Source organism: Prionailurus bengalensis, chromosome C1, assembly GCF_016509475.1.
Source record: "Prionailurus bengalensis isolate Pbe53 chromosome C1, Fcat_Pben_1.1_paternal_pri, whole genome shotgun sequence".
Lineage (NCBI taxonomy): Eukaryota > Metazoa > Chordata > Mammalia > Carnivora > Felidae > Prionailurus > Prionailurus bengalensis.
Genome location: NC_057345.1, coordinates 71537380 through 71557093, shown reverse-complemented (window position 1 = coordinate 71557093; position 19714 = coordinate 71537380). Strand labels below are relative to the sequence as shown.

The 19714-nt window shown below is 37.5% G+C and overlaps 1 protein-coding gene across 9 annotated transcripts in view; it reads left to right on the top strand.

The window, feature by feature from the left end:
* The window catches only part of LOC122480708 (SSX family member 2 interacting protein), a 42985-nt gene extending 23701 nt beyond the window's left edge, over window positions 1-19284 (top strand). For 3 of the 9 annotated variants that reach the window (XM_043575446.1, XM_043575445.1, XM_043575447.1), the window contains exons 5-14: window positions 444-554; window positions 2617-2752; window positions 4567-4642; window positions 4713-4902; window positions 8783-8933; window positions 10681-10817; window positions 11146-11319; window positions 14150-14264; window positions 14854-15019; window positions 18424-19284. In XM_043575446.1, coding sequence (XP_043431381.1) covers window positions 444-554; window positions 2617-2752; window positions 4567-4642; window positions 4713-4902; window positions 8783-8933; window positions 10681-10817; window positions 11146-11319; window positions 14150-14264; window positions 14854-15019; window positions 18424-18598 — 1431 coding nt within the window. In that variant the 3' untranslated portion in view covers window positions 18599-19284. The remainder of the gene's footprint in view (window positions 1-443; window positions 555-2616; window positions 2753-4566; window positions 4643-4712; window positions 4903-8782; window positions 8934-10680; window positions 10818-11145; window positions 11320-14149; window positions 14265-14853; window positions 15020-18423) is intronic. The other 6 variants (XM_043575451.1, XM_043575450.1, XM_043575452.1 and 3 more) reach the window with 3 other exon arrangements.
* Window positions 19285-19714: the final 430 nt, after the last annotated feature.

Here is a 19714-nt window from a genome sequence, read left to right as displayed (position 1 = left end):
GAACTAGTATTGTGCTGAGCCTCACTTTTTTTGACCTGAAGGGTTGCTGCTTGCTTGGTCACCCATCTTCTTTAGACTTAGCTCCAAATCACTTTGGTTCTTTCTCAAAGAGTGTGCTATAGCCATGTTACAAAGTACTAAAAGGAAATTTTAAAAGTGTCCAGTGGCAGCATCACTTGAATAAGTGAAGAGCCTTTCAAGGGATCCACTTCGAAACTCTTTTGTCAGATACATACAACATTTTGGAATTTAAATAAATAAATTTATAACTTTATAGTATTGTTTGAGAATAATTGTTTTAACTAAACATTTTGTGTGCCATTGAACTGCAGTTTTAGCTAACGAACCCTAGTATGTGTACAGTGTTTATACTGTTCTTCTAAAAATTCATTTGCTCCGAGTCCTGTGTTAATTTTAATCAGGATTGCATGTGGATGTTTTAGGAACAACTGGAAACCTCCAGGAGAGAAATGATTGGGCTTCAGGAAAGAGACAGACAGTTACAGTGCAAGAACCGGAATTTGCATCAGCTACTGAAAAATGAAAAAGATGAAGTGAGTTGTCAGTTATTGAAGACAAAGTTTGAGTGATTTTTTTTTTCTTCTTTGATTTGAGGTGACCATAATGGCTACCTTAAAACAAGAATCATTAATTCATCCTTTGTCAAATTGGTATGGTGGACCTCTTTCTACACCACTGCAGCATATTTAACTGAGGTCAGGAACTCTCTGTGTCATCCCTGCTCCAAGAGGATTCATTTGGTTTAGTGTAGTGGTCCATAGCTTGTGACAGCCAGTGTCCTGTAATGTCTGCCTGGACTCAAATGCATTGATATTTTTTCCGAGGGGCAGGGGTGCCTTAAATGCAGATCTTTTATCCTCTGCTATATCTCTGTTTAATATCTGGCATCCCTCTTCTTTATCTTAAATCCATTATTCATACAGTCAAGCAGTTACTTGACTAAATGGACACAAGAGTTATTGGTTTTTAAAAAAAGGAATTCACATTTAAAAATCTTACTTCTGATTGCTAATGATACCATAATTATAATCTCACTTGTGCTATAGTGGTTACTTAGTATTTAGATCTATAGAGTTCATGCATTTGAAGTTATTTTTTAATTTATATATGAAGAAACCATTATGTTCTTACTGCTCTGCAGTTTTTGATCCCTGACCACTTGATAACTGTAAAAATACAATATTTTCAGTGTTGTGTATGTTTTTTTAAACTATAATTAAGGACTTCTAAGGGAGCATATTTCATTAATGACCTTATAGTGATTTAGACAGATTTTATCATATTTGACTGGTAATATATTCCGTTGGTGGATAATGAAATATCTTAAACTGCAAGATTGCTTATACATTTTCTTGAGTTATTTCCCAGAAAAATGTTGACTTGATGTGCTGATTACACTTAAGTGGTTTGAATGTAGTTAGTCTTTAGTAAGGATTGAGTTAAATGTGATCATCTTCACCGGAGATTAAAAATGTTATTATAGAATAGAACATGCTTTCTATCAAGGGTTGCCTGAGAAACCATAGTAGATCTAAACATTGAACAGTAGGGCATGGCATATCGTGGGTACTCAGCAAATATTTGAACTGGATTCTGTCTGCTATTTGGGCTTACTCTAATTTGAGAAGTGTTTGTGATCAGATAAATGAACCTGTTTAAAAACAAAACAAGGGGCGCCTGGGTGGCGCAGTCGGTTAAGCGTCCGACTTCAGCCAGGTCACGATCTCGCGGTCCGGGAGTTCGAGCCCTGCGTCAGGCTCTGGGCTGATGGCTCGGAGCCTGGAGCCTGTTTCCGATTCTGTGTCTCCCTCTCTCTCTGCCCCTCCCCCTTTCATGCTCTGTCTCTCTCTGTCCCAAAAATAAATAAACGTTGAAAAAAAAATAAAAAACAAACAAAAAAAAACAAACAAAAAAATAAACCTGTTTACATGCTGTGATGTGCTATGGCTAATTTGTCACAGATTTATAGGGAATAAAGTGGTTCAAGTAAGTAATGTAAGGAAGTCACTACAAATGATCAATTGATTCTTGTTTCAGATGAAGCTCTGATCACTTTAATACTTCTGTAAGAGTTTCTGGCTTCTAAATGATCAGACTCTAAATGTAGAGTAAAGAGGGTAGAAAAAGATAATTTCGAAAGTTAGGAGTTCTGGAAGTTTCAGAATTAAACAATAAAAACTTTGTGGTTCACTTAATGATACTTTTCAAAGTGATTTCCAGTGGTTATTGAGAAGAAAGAATAATCCTAGAGTAAACTATTTTATGAGGAGGTGAATGCTAGGACTTATATTCTCTTTTGAGTTTATAATTTTTTTTTTTTTAACGTTTATTTATTTTTGGGACAGAGAGAGACAGAGCATGAACGGGGGAGGGGCAGAGAGAGAGGGAGACACAGAATCGGAAACAGGCTCCAGGCTCCGAGCCATCAGCCCAGAGCCTGACGCAGGGCTCGAACTCCCGGACCGCGAGATCGTGACCTGGCTGAAGTCAGACGCTTAACCGACTGCGCCACCCAGGCGCCCCTGAATTTATAAATTTTAACTGGGGGATTGTCAATCATAAAGGGACTCATTTGATGGAAAATGCTTTTTTCAGGTACAAAAATTACAAAATATCATTGCAAGTAGAGCTACTCAATATAATCATGATATGAAGAGAAAAGAACGTGAATATAATAAATTAAAGGAGCGTCTGCATCAACTTGTTATGAACAAGAAGGATAAAAAAATAGGTAAGAAACAACTGGCTGAGATAGAGCAAAGTAAATGCATAAGCTAATATGCTAAGAAAGAAATGTGAATAGATGGAGCACAACAACCCATGAAGTGTTATTTTTATGCCTTATGCATAAAATGTCTCTAGATGGTATATATCCACATAAACTAGAAATTGAGACAACTCGTTAGTGAAAAGTAAATAATTTTGCTTTGCTTCCTTAGTTGCATATAAGAATTACATATTTTTTTAATATGGCAGTTGTGGTTCCATAGGGAAAAAACTAAGCCAGAGGATATTCTAATCTTCTATAGCAAAGAACTGATAATATGAAAAGGCAAGATGAGTTTCTGAGTACCAAAAAAAGTATATGATTTTAGAAATAACTTTGCAAAATTATTCTTCACATCAAATCATCTATGTCATTTCCTTTAAATGTAGCTGTGCATTTTTGAAGCAGCTGGTCTAAAGAAGGGACTGTGGACATTATGCTTTTGCTTGTGCCTACGTTTTTTTTTTTTTCTTTCTAGTGTTACTCTTTTGAAAATTAATTTACAGCTTACATCATCCAAGCATAATTTCAGGTACATGACATAGATTACAAAGTGGAACCATGCACACAAAAGTCGAGCTACATGCAAGGTTTTACTGGGCTGGTGAGATGCAGAACAGGAAATGTGTGCATTTATTTATCGAGGAGTGGTTCCCACGTGGGCTGCAGGTTGTCCTCTAACCTGCATGCTACAGTAATACCCTAAACCGTGGTTTCGGAAACAGAGCTCAGTTGGACTTGCTGACACGACAGCTGATGAGCAGATGTCCCAAGCTGTCACATGGTGGGCCATGTCCGCTGTCAGCAGGCAGCTCACTATTGACTCAGTTATTCAGCTATTTTATTTTAAACATTACTGAAAAACGGAAGTGTGGTAAGCTATTAAGACAAGGTGGGAAATCTTTAGGTAATCAAACTTAAACTTCATTGGTTAACCTCATGTTCATCCGTGAATTAAATAAAGAGCAAGATGAAATGCCAGAAGTATGAAGTGTACTAATTAGAGAAGTTTATTGAAGATTTAACTCTGGTAACAGAGCTCTTATTTGGTGGGAATCTGGCTGTCTCCTAGTCCAAACCTAGCTGGAAGTGGTATTTTCATAATGATTTTATCAAGCTTAAAACTACAGTAACTTATTGTCATCTTCTTTCCTTCTTATGCCAACTGCTTCCGTCTCCCCCTAGGATAGAAGAGAAATTAATACTGTCAGGGGCTTTGGCTCCTTTGATGATGATGACAATGCGGGGCTTGGCAGACTTATTCTATAAAGGTTCTAATAGTGAATGTGTTCAGGTTTGTGGAGTCTGTGGCCTTTTGTCACAGCTATTCATCCCTGCACTTGTGGTGTAAGAGTATATAAACAAACGGTGTGGCTGTGTTGTAATAAAACTTTATTTCAAAAATCAGGCATCTGGCCTGCAGGCCATAGTGTGCCAACCCCGAAGATAAAATTAATAATGATAATATAATATTTATCAAGTACTTTAAGTGTTTTAACAATATCTTTTACTCTTCACAACAACTCTTTGGTAGATATTTTCATTATTGCCACTGTATTGATGAAGAAACAGGCTTAGCAGGTAAATAACTTGTCAAGATCTCAGTGTTTATCAGTAATGGAGAACTGGAACTTGAAATCCTGGACTTTCTGAGCCCAAATCCTAATCTGCACCAGGTTGACTTAGGTCTCCAGTGTGTATATAGTGTGTTAGGGTTTTATACACTTAAACATATGTATGTTAAGAATTGGTTTTGTTTTGCATGTTCATGTTTGTAGCTATGGAAGTTTTAAATTATGTGGGGAGAGCTGATGGAAAAAGAGGCTCCTGGAGGACGGGTAAAACTGAGGCCAGGTAAGTTCCAATTTAAATTGATACATTTCATCAGACTTTTCTTTCTATAACTGCATTTTCATGCTGACAGTTTCTTTCTCAGGAATGAAGATGAAATGTATAAAATTCTCTTGAATGATTATGAATATCGTCAGAAACAAATCCTAATGGAAAATGCTGAACTTAAGAAGGTTCTTCAGCAAATGAAAAAGGAAATGATTTCTCTTCTTTCTCCCCAAAAGCAGAAACCTAGAGAAAGAGCAGATGATAGTACAGGAACTGTAAGTGGCTCTTTCCTCTCTAATACAGTTTTGGATTGCTAAGTCGAACAATTAAAACATTAGATAGGTATTCCCAGTGGGGGACATTACTGATGTTTTGGACAGGACACTCACTGCTGTACTACCCCCAATCACTGTGACAACCCAAAAAATTGTCCGATATGTTTCTAGACATGCCCTGGGAAATGAGGGAGATGATTTTCCAAGGACTTGATCTGTGCCCACAACACTGTGTTAAGCTCTTTATGAGCATTGTCTCGTTTCATTCTTATAATTTGATGCTTTTCATATTATAATTATCCCCCATTTTATAGCTGAGGAAACTGAGGCACCTTAGTCTAATTAACCTAGTATCACACAAGACAAAATCAGGATTTAAATCCAAGTCTGCCTTACCCCAGAGTTCGTGTTTTTAAGTACTGTGCTGAATATCCTCTAAATAGTTTAGTTTAGGTGTTACATATTTAAGCATGCTTTGCTTTCCAGAGAGTGAAACATTCATTAACTCTGGGAACCAGCTAATCATTCAGTCCATAAATTTGTTGTCTGGTCCCTGGAAAGAAAAGACTAAAAGGACTTTGACTTTTTCCTTTGTCTTAGTTGGGGCTGTTATAACAAACTACCATGGACTGGGTGGTTAAAAACAACAGAAATTTATTTTTTACAGTTCTGGAGCTGGGAAGTTCAAAATCTAGGTGCCCATAGGGCCAGTGTCTGTGAGAGAGGTCTTCCAGGTTGCGGATTGCTGACTCCTTGTACCCTCACATGCCCAGAAACAGGAGGATTGCTCACCAGAATCCCTTTGTAGGGGCACTCCTCCCATTCTCAAGGGCTCTACTTTTCATGGCCTAATCACTTCCCAGAGGCCCCACCTCCGCATACCCACACATTGGGTGTTAGGATTTCAACACAGATTTGAGAGAACACATTCAGTCCATTGCATTCTTCAGAAGCTCTTCTGGGGAGAAGGGGCATGTAGAAAAGTAACTGTTACACTTGTTAAGAGCTATAACGGGGTGGTGCAGTGTGCAGAACAAAGCAAGTGAGGCAGTCAAGGAAGGCATCAGAGAGCAAGTGAATTTGAGGTGGTTCTTAAAAATAAGTAGGTGTATGTTTTGGGAGTAGAAAGCATGTGATGCAAGGGGAATGAATGATACGTGCAGAGGTCTGAAAGAACAAGTCACATCATGGTGAAAACTTCTTTTAACTTAATTGCTTTCCATGTTTAAATTCCGGATTCAACCAAGTGACTAAAAATCTGAAAATAGCAATGTTGATGGAAAATGCTAATTGTCAGCAAGTCCATCAGAACTTGTTTTTAAACCTACATTTGGGGACTGTTTACTTTGTGGTGTCACAGATCAGTCCTGCTGATAAGTCTACCCTCTTCTACGTCTTATTTTCTTTCTTTTTTAAAAAAATCATTATCTGAGGCACCTGGGTGGCTCAGTCATTAAACATCTGACTTCAGCTCAGGTCATGATCTCACAGTTCTTAAGTTCGAGCCTTGATTCTCTCTCTCTCTTTTCTGCCCCTCCTGGGATGCTCTCTCTCTCTCTGCCCCTCGCTCACTTGCACACATGCGTTCTCTCTCTCTGTCTCTCTCTGTCTCTCTCTCTCTCTCTCTCAGAAAAAAAAAAAAAAAATCATTACCTAGATGTTCTTTTTAAACTCTCCAGTTTGGGGCGCCTGGGTGGCTCAGTCGGTTAAGCGGCCGACTTCGGCTCAGGTCATGATCTCTTGGTCCGTGAGTTCGAGCCCCGTGTCAAGCTCTGTGCTGACAGCTCGGGGCCTGGAGCCTGTTTCAGATTCTGTGTCTCCCTCTCTCTCTGACCCTCCCCTGTTCATGCTCTGTCTCTCTGTCTTAAGAATAAATAAACGTTAAAAAAAAATTTTTTTTTTAATAAAATAAAATAAAAAAATAAACTCTCCAGTTTGGGACCTTCTTGACCTTTATATTGAGTTAGCCTTTTCTCTCAAAGTTTGTCACTTTTTGGTTCGTTGTGAAAATCCACAAATGCTTTCCCAGAGCTAGCATAGTTTCTGTTACTCCTGTAGTTTCTTCAGGTTTTGGCCCAACCTTTACAAACAGTACCAGCTTTCAGTCAGCAAGAGTAAGTAGTAAATCAAGGAGACCTTCCTCAGATATTTAAATTTCCCTCTCCTCACCGCTACTCATCCAGTGGGTTAGTATCCTGTGTAATTCTTAATAATGCAAATGTTTAAGTTTGGAGAAGTACCCTTAATTAAGTATATTTCTTGGTTTTAAAAGGTCTGTTTTTCTAGATCTTTTTTCTCTTATAATTTAAATCAGTCCTTTTAAGGATTTTGGAGCATTTTAGTAAGGGAGTAAGGTATAACCTTAGAATGCCTAGGTAGCCTTCAGGTTTCACTTATTAGTTATTTTCTTACTTAATTGTAGCCAAAATATATGCCCAAGATTCAAGGTAACTTTTTGTTTTCATTTTGTGGTTTTAGCATTTAATTTAGTCTGGGGAGTGTAAAGCAATTATTATTATTAATGTTTTAAGTAATGGATTTATAGTATTCTGGTATGCTTTAACACATAGAAGGTATAGCTTCTTGGAAGAATTACTGCCAAGTAGCTCCAGAGGATTGATTGGCAAGAAGCAGAGTCATAGTGAGCTCCTCGCTGGGCCCTTCCCCAACCTGCTTCCCCTGGGAGACCTTGACTTTGGCAGCCATTGCTGACCTCACACTATTGATACAGCTCTCCACACTGAGTCACTCGCTCATTCCTGCTGCATCTGCATGCAGGAACAGCCTAACCAGCATTTCTTCTCATCTTCTGTTTTTTCTTTTTTTCCCCCAGCAAGATATTTACTGTTCAGTTTAGTAAAGTAGATCTCTGTCCACTTTCTTGGATGTTAATAATAAAATAGGACCATGCAGATTGTTATGCAGACATATATATACCTGCATATATATATAATATATGTATGTATACCTGCACATTATATACATATTATTATTGTCTAATATATATTATTGTTTATGTAGCTATAGATTATTTCGATATATTTTAATACTGTTTTCCTATGTTCTTTATCCTGCTTTGATTCTGTGTGATCATATGTCCGTGGTTGCTGTATTTTCCTATGATTAATGTGCTGGTAGAGTAAAAAGGAAAATAATCTCTGGTTTTATTTTTTTTTATTTATTTTTTAAAAAATTTTTTTTTTCAATGTTTATTTATTTTTGGGACAGAGAGAGAGCATGAACGGGGGAGGGGCAGAGAGAGAGGGAGACACAGAATCGGAAACAGGCTCCAGGCTCCGAGCCATCAGCCCAGAGCCTGACGCGGGGCTTGAACTCACGGACCGTGAGATCGTGACCTGGCTGAAGTCGGACGCTTAACCGACTGTGCCACTCAGGCGCCCCTCTGGTTTTATTTTTTTTAAATTATATGAAAAAAATAGGATTCACAGTTACTTTTTAGATAACTTCACTGGTTTATTTATTTAAACAGCCTAGAACTGGAGATAAGTTGATCTAACTTCAGATCTCCATTCTGCCTCTTGGCTGTGTGATATTGGGCAGTGTGTCTACTTCTGAAAGCCTCATTTTTCCCACATTATAACATGATTTGAGGGTTAATTAACATATGAGAGCATCTAACACAGCACTGGACAGGTAATGAATAACTTCCTCACACAGCTCCTTGACTCTCATCACTAGATTCAAATTCACATTTGAAGAGACTTGAATTGGACAATTTCTATCTTAAATGTTAGGTCACATATGCTTAAGATATGGTGCAGAAATGATTTTGATAAGGATCTCTGATAATTACTACTGCCTGAGTATCTAGAGCCATTTTAAGATATTGGTCTTTCCCTTTCACCTCTCTCGCTTGTAGGTTATCTCTGATGCTGAGGAAGATGCTGGGGAACTGAGTAGGGAGAGTATGTGGGACCTTTCCTGTGAAACTGTGAGAGAGCAGCTTACCAACAGCATCAGAAAACAGTGGAGAATTTTGAAAAGTCATGTAGAAAAGCTTGATAACCAAGGTAATTTACTGCCTCAGTGCATGCAAAGTGAGTTGACACTCAGCTCTTAATTTCAGTCACTTAGAAAGCCACGTTATGGGCTCCGCTGTGAAGTACTCGAACTCAGTTTGGTAGTTTGATAATCAAGCTTCTATCTACTTCTAGAGGTGAGGTTTGAACCCCACTGAGAAAATACTTTGCCTTCAGAGTGAATCTTTCTCTGAGTGCAGTATACAGTTGAATGAAGTGAACTGAGTGTCTTACTAAATCTTGGAAATGAAGAATTATTAATCATGATGTGGTATAAATATAAACCTGTTGCTTATTATTTCTAGATACTTGCATACTTCTAGGTTCCTAATAATTTATTTTTAAATTATTTTCAATATAATAGAGGTTTAAAGTATCAATTAGGAAGTATATGAAGTAGAATATTCAGGTTTCTGCTCCCTATAGCTAACACTCAACAGTTTGGTGCATATCTTTCTTGATTTTTCTGTAGGCATTTACAAAATTTATTTAAAAATATATAAAAAACAGGACACCTGGGTGGTTCAGTCATTTGAGCGTCCAACTCTTGATTTCGACTTAGGTCATGATCCCAGGATTGTGGGATCAAGCCCTTGTGTTGGGCTTCTCTTGTGCTCTCCCTCAATAAATAAATAAATAAATAAATAAATAAATAAGCAAGTAAGCAAACATGAAAAATATATATATATATGTATATGAAAAACAAAAACCGAATACTAGGTATTCTTTCTACACTTTTTTTCACTTAAGAGTGTATGTATTATTTTAGACACCATTTCCTGTCACCATAGATAGTATAAATTTACATTGATGAATGTATTCTTAACATTTTATATTTTTTGAAGGTTGCATGCTTCTAAATCAAGAAAATTAAGGTTTCTGCTCAGTAAATGAAGTCTGTTGAAAGAAAATTTATTCTAAAATGTCAGAAGTCACAAACTCACTGCCAGTTGTCTTTAGTAGTAAAGACTAATCAACAAAATTCTGTACCAAAATTAATTTACATGAGATTTTGTTGATTTCAGTCCCAGTCTATTAGTAAATAGCAAGTATATTTGGACTTTTTATTTGTTGAATTTAATATTGGAGAGCAAGATTTGTAGTGCTGCATTGATCTTTGAAGAAGTGTTGAAAGTAGTTTATGAATTTGTTATTTTTCTCCTCTGTGAATATAGGTTGTCCATTTTTAATTAGGACATAATCTTGAATAAATACAGATTACAAATTAAATGTTCATAGTAGAACTAGTAAAGATATCATTTGAGTCCAAAAAATAGTATGAATTTGTAGTTGTCCTGAATCCTTTATAGTTGCTTTGCTTTTTACATTTTTTCATGGTGGTAAAATACCATAAATTTAATTTTATTATTATAGCTTATGAAATTTTTAGAGAGCAAAGGGAATAGGTACCTTTTAGAAAACCTGTTGAGATTCTAGAAAAATTCTGAGAGTTTTTTTTTTTTTAATTGTTTTAACATTTACTTTTGAGAGAGAGAGAGAGAGAGAGAGAGAGAGAGCGCACCAGGTGGGGCAGGGGCAGAGAGAGGGAGACACAGAATCCTAAGCAGCCTCCAGGCTCTGACCTGTCAGCACAGAACCCAATGTGGGGCTCGAATGCACCAACTGTAAGATCATGACCTGAGTTAAAGTCGGACTGTTAACTGACTGAGCAACCCAGGTGCCCCATAAACTGAGTGGAGGCTGTAAAACCTATGTCAAATTACTGGTTTTATGTTAGTTTCAAAGGTACACTTAGAAGGTTTCAATGATGAAGACGTAATCTCACGACAAGACCACGAACAAGAAACTGAAAAACTCGAGTTGGAAATTCAACAGTGTAAAGAAATGATTAAAACTCAGCAGCAGCTTTTACAGGTAAACGTGAGTTACCTTTTAAAGCTGTTTTCCCCTGTAAAGGGCCAGGATTTTACTGAATCTTAACTAGATTTTTATTCCTTTATTTCAGAAGATATGTAGTATTTGACATTTTTCTGCTTTAAACTAAGTTCTGGGCTTACTAACAGGGACATTACGTACCATTCCTGAGGCGGGGCTTTGCCAAGTGGAAAATGAGAGTCCTCCATTGACTTGCTGATTCTTCATCATTTCTGTCCTTCCCCAAAAGTTTGACCTGCCGTCCCTTGCTTTGACTTGGGGTGCCGCGGGGACCTTCTGGAACTTACTATGTTTTAAAATTTAATAGCAGCAGCTTGCTACTGCATGTGATGACGACACCACTTCACTGCTTCGAGACTGCTACTTGTTGGAAGAAAAGGAGCGCCTCAAAGAAGAGTGGTCCCTATTTAGAGAGCAAAAAAAGAATTTTGAAAAGGAAAGACGAAGCTTTACAGAAGCGGCTATCCGCCTAGGATTGGAGGTATCTTAAACAATTAGCTTTCCTTGTAGAGCTTTTGCAAGTTCTGGGGAGGCCCGGCAGAATGTATCGAAGTTCTGCCTTTCATTGTTTTTTTCCATCCAGTTGTTCCCTAAAGTATTTCACCAGCGATCTTATAAATAACAAACTGGAAAGGATTGTAAGCATGTGAACTATTATAGAAGGGTGTCGTTTTGCCTTTACCAGATTTGGGAATTGAAACTTTTCTTTTTAGAAAACTCTAAGCATCCGTTATCCCCTTCTGGTTGGCTTTCTACTGGTCAGTGTTTAGCTTCACACAGGAGATCTCTCTGGGACATTTGTTATCTTCCCACTGTCCGTGGGCATCAAAAAGTAGTACAAAAGTTCTCCCTCTCCCCCTCACCCAGGGATGTGTGCACACACCTTCTACAGCTTGCTTTTTGACTTAATGATATATTAACCTACATATTTCCCTTTCAAAAGTTACACAAGTAATGTGTGAACATGGTTTAAAAAATAACTCCTACAAAAAACCACAAACTGAACAAATGTCCTCCATTCTTACCACCAGTTTCATTCCTCAGAAGTCACCACTGTTTGAACTTCGTAATTCTTCTGAGAAGTACTGTTTTAACCTTAGTGTATTTCAGCCTTTGTTTTCTTGATAACAATCTATTGATTCCCGGCTATGAAAGATAAGGAATGTAGTGTCCTTACTGCAGCTCCCATCTATGCTGTTGCTCATCTCTATATATGACTTCTTCATACATACTTCATACTTCATACTTCATACTTTTTTAAAACCACTTTTAAAAAATGGTTTCTTTTGGTTGACTTTTTTAAATAATATGTTTGATGCTTCCATTTCACGTGTGCTTGACTTGAGGCAGTACCATATCCCTGCAATGAAAGATGAAGACATTCTTGTACTTACCCTTGTTCCCCTTCTCTTGCCCTTCTACTTCCCAAGTTTTGTCTATGGTTATTATTTCTCATCGTTGGGTGTTACCACATTTGTCCTCTGCCCTATGGTGTAATCCAGGTGTATGTACTTTAAGGTTGAGACTTAAAAATGGAAAGAACATTGATGACATCATGATTCTGTAAATATTATTCATTCTGTAACCTACTAATATGTTTGATCACATAGAAAATACTCTATATTAATAAGACTTTGCCACCTTGGAGAGAATCTTTCGTGTACCACTGTGTAGTGAATCTTTTGACTTTCTTTATAGCTTAGGATTTCCTGAATCACATTCAATTTGTAGCTCACACTATCTACTTTCTTGGGTTCCTTTTTCAATTTGCTGTATTAGCTTCTTGAGTAATTTTTTTGTAAGTATTGTGTGAGTAAAAAATATTCTGAATTCTGGGATATACAAAAATGCACTCATGTGTGATTGTTTTGGCTGCATATAGAATTCAGTTTCCCATTATTCCATTTCTTCTGCTGTTTGGTTTTGCAAATAAGCAGCCCGATTATCATATAACCTACAGGCAATACTTTGTAGATATCCTGTGCTTTATTTTTTTCCTTCTCTTCTTCTTTTCTCCTTTTTATATTAAAGTTCCAAAATTTTATGAGGATATATCTAGGTAATTTAGCCTGAAGACACTGTATTTCTTCAATTTTGAATATTTTCTTTGATTCTGTATTTTTTCCCTTGCATTCTCAAACATTCCTATTAGACAAATGGTTGGCCTTCTGACTACATCCATAGATTGACTTTATGTCCTGAATTTAAGGGTATTCTCTCACCTTTATGTTGTACATCACCAACCTGATATTCAGCACCATCAGTTTTAACTCTTCATTTCATCCAAGGAGTTTTTATTTTAGAATTTATCTTTCAAGGCTTTGGTGTCCTCATTTTTTTTCTTTTTGTAGAGCATTATATTATTTTACAGGTGTTCATAAATCTGGTCATTTGTGTTAGAATATTTTTTCGAAAGGCTCTTGAACTGTTACCTATAGTCAGGTCTCTTTATGTTGGCTCTTTTTCTTTCATGCTCTTCGTTTTCTTCAAATGTCTGGGGACGCATGATTTTGTATTAGTGTTTATGAATGAAAGATATATGCTGTTTAGCTGACATGGGTTTCCTCCACACTTGTGAAAATTGATCTTATCAATAGCTACCTTTCTCAGAAAATAAAATCCGTTTGCATCAGCGTTTTCTCCTGTCTTACAGGAACCTTTTTCTGAATCCCTGTATCCGTCCTATTCCGGGAGATCCTCTAGCTACTTTTTGTACCACTCCCAGTTCTCTGCAGGACAGTCTGTCTGCCTCTGGTCAGTGGGGCCAGTGAAGGATGGGAAGGAAGCACGAGAGACCTGAGGGATGAGGGAGAATTGAGGATTATCATTGGCTGTTGGGAAGGGGAAGGTCTGACGTGTGCCCTCTTGTGGTTTAGTGGTGGTGGCTGCTGGTGCTGGTAGATGGTTGGAGGCTGAGAGCGATGCCTGGTGAGGTCATAGCTTCTTTTTCTCACGTGATTAATTTACAGTGGGTATTTTTCCGTCATTTGTAATTTTATACTTACAATGTTCTGTGTGTTCAAAAATTCTAATGTGCTATCTTTTTTTTTTTGCATTATCCATTTGAATTTATTTAAAATAGATGTGAAAATAACAGTTGATTTTTAGGTGAGATGGGTAAATTTTTATTCTTCAAATATGATTTTCTTAAATGAAGTTTTTCTTAGTTTTTTAGGTTAATTCATTTGACTTACAAAATATAGATGGTAGCCAGAAAGCAAACACCAACAGCTACAGAAATCATGGGAAGTGGCACCGGTGTGAATGTTGAAATACTGATCAGTATTTCTTTGGTTTGCTTGTTATGACAGAGAAAGGCATTTGAAGAAGAAAGAGCCAGTTGGTTAAAGCAACAGTTTTTAAATATGACTACCTTTGACCACCAGAACTCAGAAAATGTGAAACTTTTCAGTGCCTTCTCAGGAAGTGAGTACTCCATTAACCCTTTAATCTGAAAATGCATGTCAGTAAAATACTTTAAATTATTAATATAAAACTTTGGGGATCACCAAATACTTAAAAAAAAATTTTTTTTTAGTTTATTTTGAGAAAGACACAGCGTTAGTAGGGGAGGGGCAGAGAGGGAGGGAGGGAGGAAGGGAGGGAGGGAGGGGGAGAGAGAGAGAGAGAGAGAGAGAGAGAGAGAGAGAGAGAGAGAATCAATCCCAAGCAGGTTCTGCACCATCAACGCACAGCCCAATGTGGGGCATAAACTCACAAAACCACAAGATCGTGACCTGAGCCGAAACCAAGTCAGGCACTTAACCACCTGAGCCATCCAGGCACCCCTGGAGATCACCAAATATTTTTAAAACTAAATCCTTCTAGATGTTTATGGAATATGCATAAGAGATGGCAAGATTAGCAAGACTAGAGTCAAGGGCTTGAGTGAACACCCACATTAACTTGTTCTATCTCACACCTCACTACCCTTCAGGTGATCATAGTTAATTACCTTCACTATATTTGATACCTCACCATAGGGACTGCCTTTTTTTCTTCTTTCTTTTAACAGGTTCTGATCGGGACAGTCTTACAATGCACTCAAGACCACGGCAAAAGAAGCCTCAGAATATGTCTAACGGGTCTCCAGTTTGCACATCTAAACTTACTAAGTCTCTTCCCGCTTCTCCTTCTACTTCAGACCTTTGCCAGACACGTTCCTGTGCATCTGAACATAGGTATTGGTCTATGGGTGATCTTTGCACATATCTGTACCATTGCCAGAGTTGCACTGCTGAGGGAAAGGTGGCATATCTGTAGTGTTAGCAACAATAGTGGCTTTGGAGAGGAATTTAGTAGATTGATTCATTCTGCAAGTATTTATTGGGTAGCCATTATATAAGGACAGTGTTAGGTGCTGGGAATGCAGTAGCAAACAAAGTAGATCCTGGTCCCTGTCTTCTGGGAGCTAAAAAAATTTGTTCCCTATCCCCAGGAAACCCACATACTTCTATTACCTGATGCATTTTCGTATTTTTCTCTGTCTCAAATTGTTAAATCATATTCTAAGGTATAATATCAATATTCTACCTCAGAGCCTGTTCCAAGATTAAGTAGATAGAACATTCCTAGCGACAGAGGAATAGCAAAGAACAAAGGGATACCTTGGAAAGTGTGGTGGTGATCTTTCCTTTTTAACCAAAGCAGAGGACAGTGGCATGAGGACGTGCCAGTTTGGTAGGTGCCCCAGAAAGCAGGGGCACACTTGCCTGTGGTAGTGAGATACTGGTGTGGAGCTAAGTGTTGAAGAAGCCTACTAGCCCTTGGACCAAGAATTGTTAAATAAATGAATTTCAGAACAAAAATATGAAGGTTAAAAAGGATAAGACACTGTACATATTGTTGAGTTTTAAAAGGTTTAAGACTCTAAATATTGAGGGGCAAAAAAGAGCCTGGGGAAGAGTCCTCCAGGCAAGTGTAGGGACCCCTGAGGTGTAGGACACTGGTGTGTTTGTGGAGGGCAAGTGTTGTTAGCTAGCAAGACCAAGAGGTAGGAGGTAGTTAATAGTGGGAGGTAGGCAAGGATCACATCCTGTAAGGTCCTGGGTGAGTAGGGTTAAAAAGTTTATTATGCAAGAGTTCAAATATATACCAATGTAGAGAGAATAAGGTCATGGTGCCCTTTATAGCCATCACCCGGCTTCAACAATTACCGAATTATGACCGTGTTGCTCATACATAACCCCACTCTGCTGCCCCCATACACATACACACACCTGGCAGTTCATTTGTAAGGTTTTTTGTTGCTGTTTTTGTTTTTGAGAGGGAGCACGCATGAGAGCAGGGGAGAGGGGCAGAGGGGCAGAGGAAAAGAATCTTAAGCAGGCTCCACCCTCAGCACGGAGCCCAACACGGGACTTGATCCCACAACCCTGGGATCATAACTTAAGCCAAAATCACAAGTCAGACATCACGAGTTAGACGCTCAACTGACTGATCCACCCAGGTGCCCCTCATTTGTAAAGTATTTCAATCTCTATTTGTAGGTCAGATACTGTTCTAAGGGCAACAGATAAAGCATTGGAGATTTGTAAGCAGTGGAAAATATTTGTTTTGAAAAGATGACTGTTTTATTGTTTGGAAAACAGACTGTAGGAGTGAGTCCTGTAGGTCAGGAGATGCAGTTAGGAGACATTAATGGAGTCAAGGTGAGGTGACGGTAGTTTAGACAAGGGTCATAACATGAAGGTAGAAATGACTGGATTTGGGATATATTTTGCTGTTCAACCAACGGATTGACTAATGGGGGGAGTATCGGAAGTGAAAGTTGAATTTACAATCAAAAGATACTGTAAGTTCAGAGTATTTTCTTATACGGAGTGTTATTAAACTCCCAAATTTGACCAATTAGAGTGCTCTATGTAAATAACACAAATTCTAGTCGCCATTTTCTTTTTTTTTTTTTCTTTTTAAATTTTTTTTTAACGTTTTTATTTATTTTTGGGACAGAGAGAGACAGAGCTTGAACGGGGGAGGGGCAGAGAGAGAGGGAGACACAGAATCGGAAGCAGGCTCCAGGCTCTGAGCCATCAGCCCAGAGCCTGATGCGGGGCTCGAACTCCCGGACCACGAGATCGTGACCTGGCTGAAGTCGGACGCTTAACCGACTGCGCCACCCAGGCGCCCCTAGTCGCCATTTTCAAATAATACATTCTATATCTGAGAGAGAACATAGCATTTGTCTTGGTTATTTTTATGTATCTAAAATTCTTTTAAATCTAATTTTTAGTTATGAAATATTTGACATAACATTCCTTGAAGACATTATTTTGTGTTTAGTAAAGATAAGTCCAACATTTAGTACCTATATAATAGGGCGTTATGAGATTTCAGTGATGATACATATAAAGCATTTAAAACAGTACTTGGTCCATTATAAGCCCTCAGGCTATAAACATAAAAATATATGTAAATATAAATGGTTTATAAAAGTACTTTTCTGTTTCATATATTCCAAGGGGTACACTAAAGAACATCAGTGGCATAGAAATAGAACTTTGGAGCATCAAGAAGCTCCATTGAGCTATTAATATTTGTGGTTACTGGCCTCTGAATATAAAACACAGAAAAGAGTTGTGTAACTAGTTTCAGGAGAGAAGCTGTTGAAGCTTGACATAGTTCTTAAAATTTTAAGTTATTTGGAAAATTTGGACTCCTTGCTCCTGAAGCACCTTAGATCTGGGTTTGTAATAAGATGATTGCCACATCGAGGTTGAGTTAGTAAACCAAAGTCTCAAAAAATGCACATTTAGGGGGGAAAAAACCCCGTTTTTGGGAAAAAAAGATACTCAGTTGATAAAAATATATTATTTGTTGGCTAAACCCCTTAGATTCGAAAGTAATCATTTAACCAGCTATTTTTGTTTAGAGATGGTCACAGAGCATAGCTCTCAGATTGTGTCATTGAAGGGTAGCAGCTGTGTCCACATTCAGAACCTAAGAGTGTTCCTCCCTGACACTTACAATTAATTCAGCACTGGTGTATGCACTTAATGTATGTTAACTCAGTTCCATCCCACCCTGTGAGATAGATACCATTATTATTTCCATTTTACAACTGAGGAAGCTGAAGAAACAGTGACATAGTAAGTGGTTCAGCTGGTGTATGGACCTAAACCATCTGACTTCAGAGCCTGGACTCCTTACTACTTTTGTAGGCACTCGTTAAATAGCTGTGTGGGTAAATGGGTGGGTAGAGGAAAACTTGCGTGTACAAATGGATATGTATATAAAAAAAACAGATTACAAAATAGTGGCAGGAAGATGGGGACATGGAGGGACATTGGCTTTCAAAGCCCACGTGTCCTGTATCTGACTTAGGCATTAGTTGGGTAGAGCGCTTCAGCGTAAACCAAAGAGATAAATAAAATAAGTGGGTAAACAGAAAAATAATACATGGATAGATATGATAAAAGTGATAAATTAGGCCATTTTGAAACATTTCTTTGTTCCCTATCTGTGTATCTTCACAATTGACTTAGCATCGGACAAGGGAGCAATCTGACTTTAGACATTCAAGCCTAGCTTAAGTATAAAAGAAAGAGGAGATGGTTATTAAGATCTGCCTTTCTTTTCCTAATAGTTCAGTCAACGTACTGAATATAACTCCTGAAGAAACTAAACCAAATCAGGTTGGAAGAGAATGTGCAAATCAGAAGTGGAGCATGGCATCGAGACCTGAGTCACAGGAAGGTTGCTATAGTGGGTGCTCCTTGACCTACACCAACTCCCATGTGGAAAAAGATGACTTACCTTAGACGTGTGGACTGGAACTGTTTTCATTAACACGTTCATCAGATTTCACATCTAAGTTGAAACAGGGTGTGTCATAAAGTCAGTCATCTCTACTAATTTAAGGTGGTCTGAGTTGTTTGTTTGGACTTTCCTGTTCCTCCCCCAAAGAGCTAAAATGTTAAATCTATTTAAAAGGATATAAAAGCTTTGGATAATGTATTTTTAGTAACAGAAGCATCTGGTTCTGTGAATAAAGGAATGTATATGTTTGGTCGAAAACAGAAGCACTAGAATGAGTTTCCTCTTATAGGTATTAAAAATAGCACTTTTAGGAAACTGATTATTGTAAATGTTTAATTTTGTCTCCTATATAGTTGGCATTGGAAGTTTAGCCTTTACTTGAATGTATACTGTAGATTTTTAACAAAGCAAGTTCTATATTTATTATGTTTAGTGTGATTTGAAATTTCCTCTTTCATATGTTTTAAATAAAGTGAAATTTATGTATGTTTTGTACATAGATATACATGATTATGTTAAGAGGCTTTAAGATTTAAAAATTTTACACATCCATAATTATAGTATTTCATGCCAATAAAATTTTTTTAGTGGTATTCTGTTTACAGATGTATTAGAGCCATTGCCACATTATGTTTAAGAATTTTTTGAATGCATCTGAGCAATAAATACTCAAAAGCTGTTCCATGAAGCTGACTTCTTCAGATAATTAACATTACTGACATTACATTTTTGAGATTTCTACAGCAGTAGACTTTTATATATGTAGGATATTATAATTTTTCAAAGGACTTTTGATTATAGGATAATAGAGGCAAGATAAAAGTACCCTTGAATAAAACAAGTTAAGAATATCCATTTAAGATACGTGGGATGATAGAAGATATTTAAGATATCAGAATGGTGATCTTCTCTTTACTAGATGGGGACTAGCACTGCAACATCTGTACCAGCTCGGGTTTTGTATAGTTGCCAGTAATTTTTAAATAATTTTTCAATGGAGTATTTGCCACAAATGATAAAGAAATCTGACAATGTAAAAAGCATCAGATTTTATCCAAATATAATACTCTGGATAAACTTGTGTCATCTCATTTCCAGAACTGATTGCATGTTTCTTC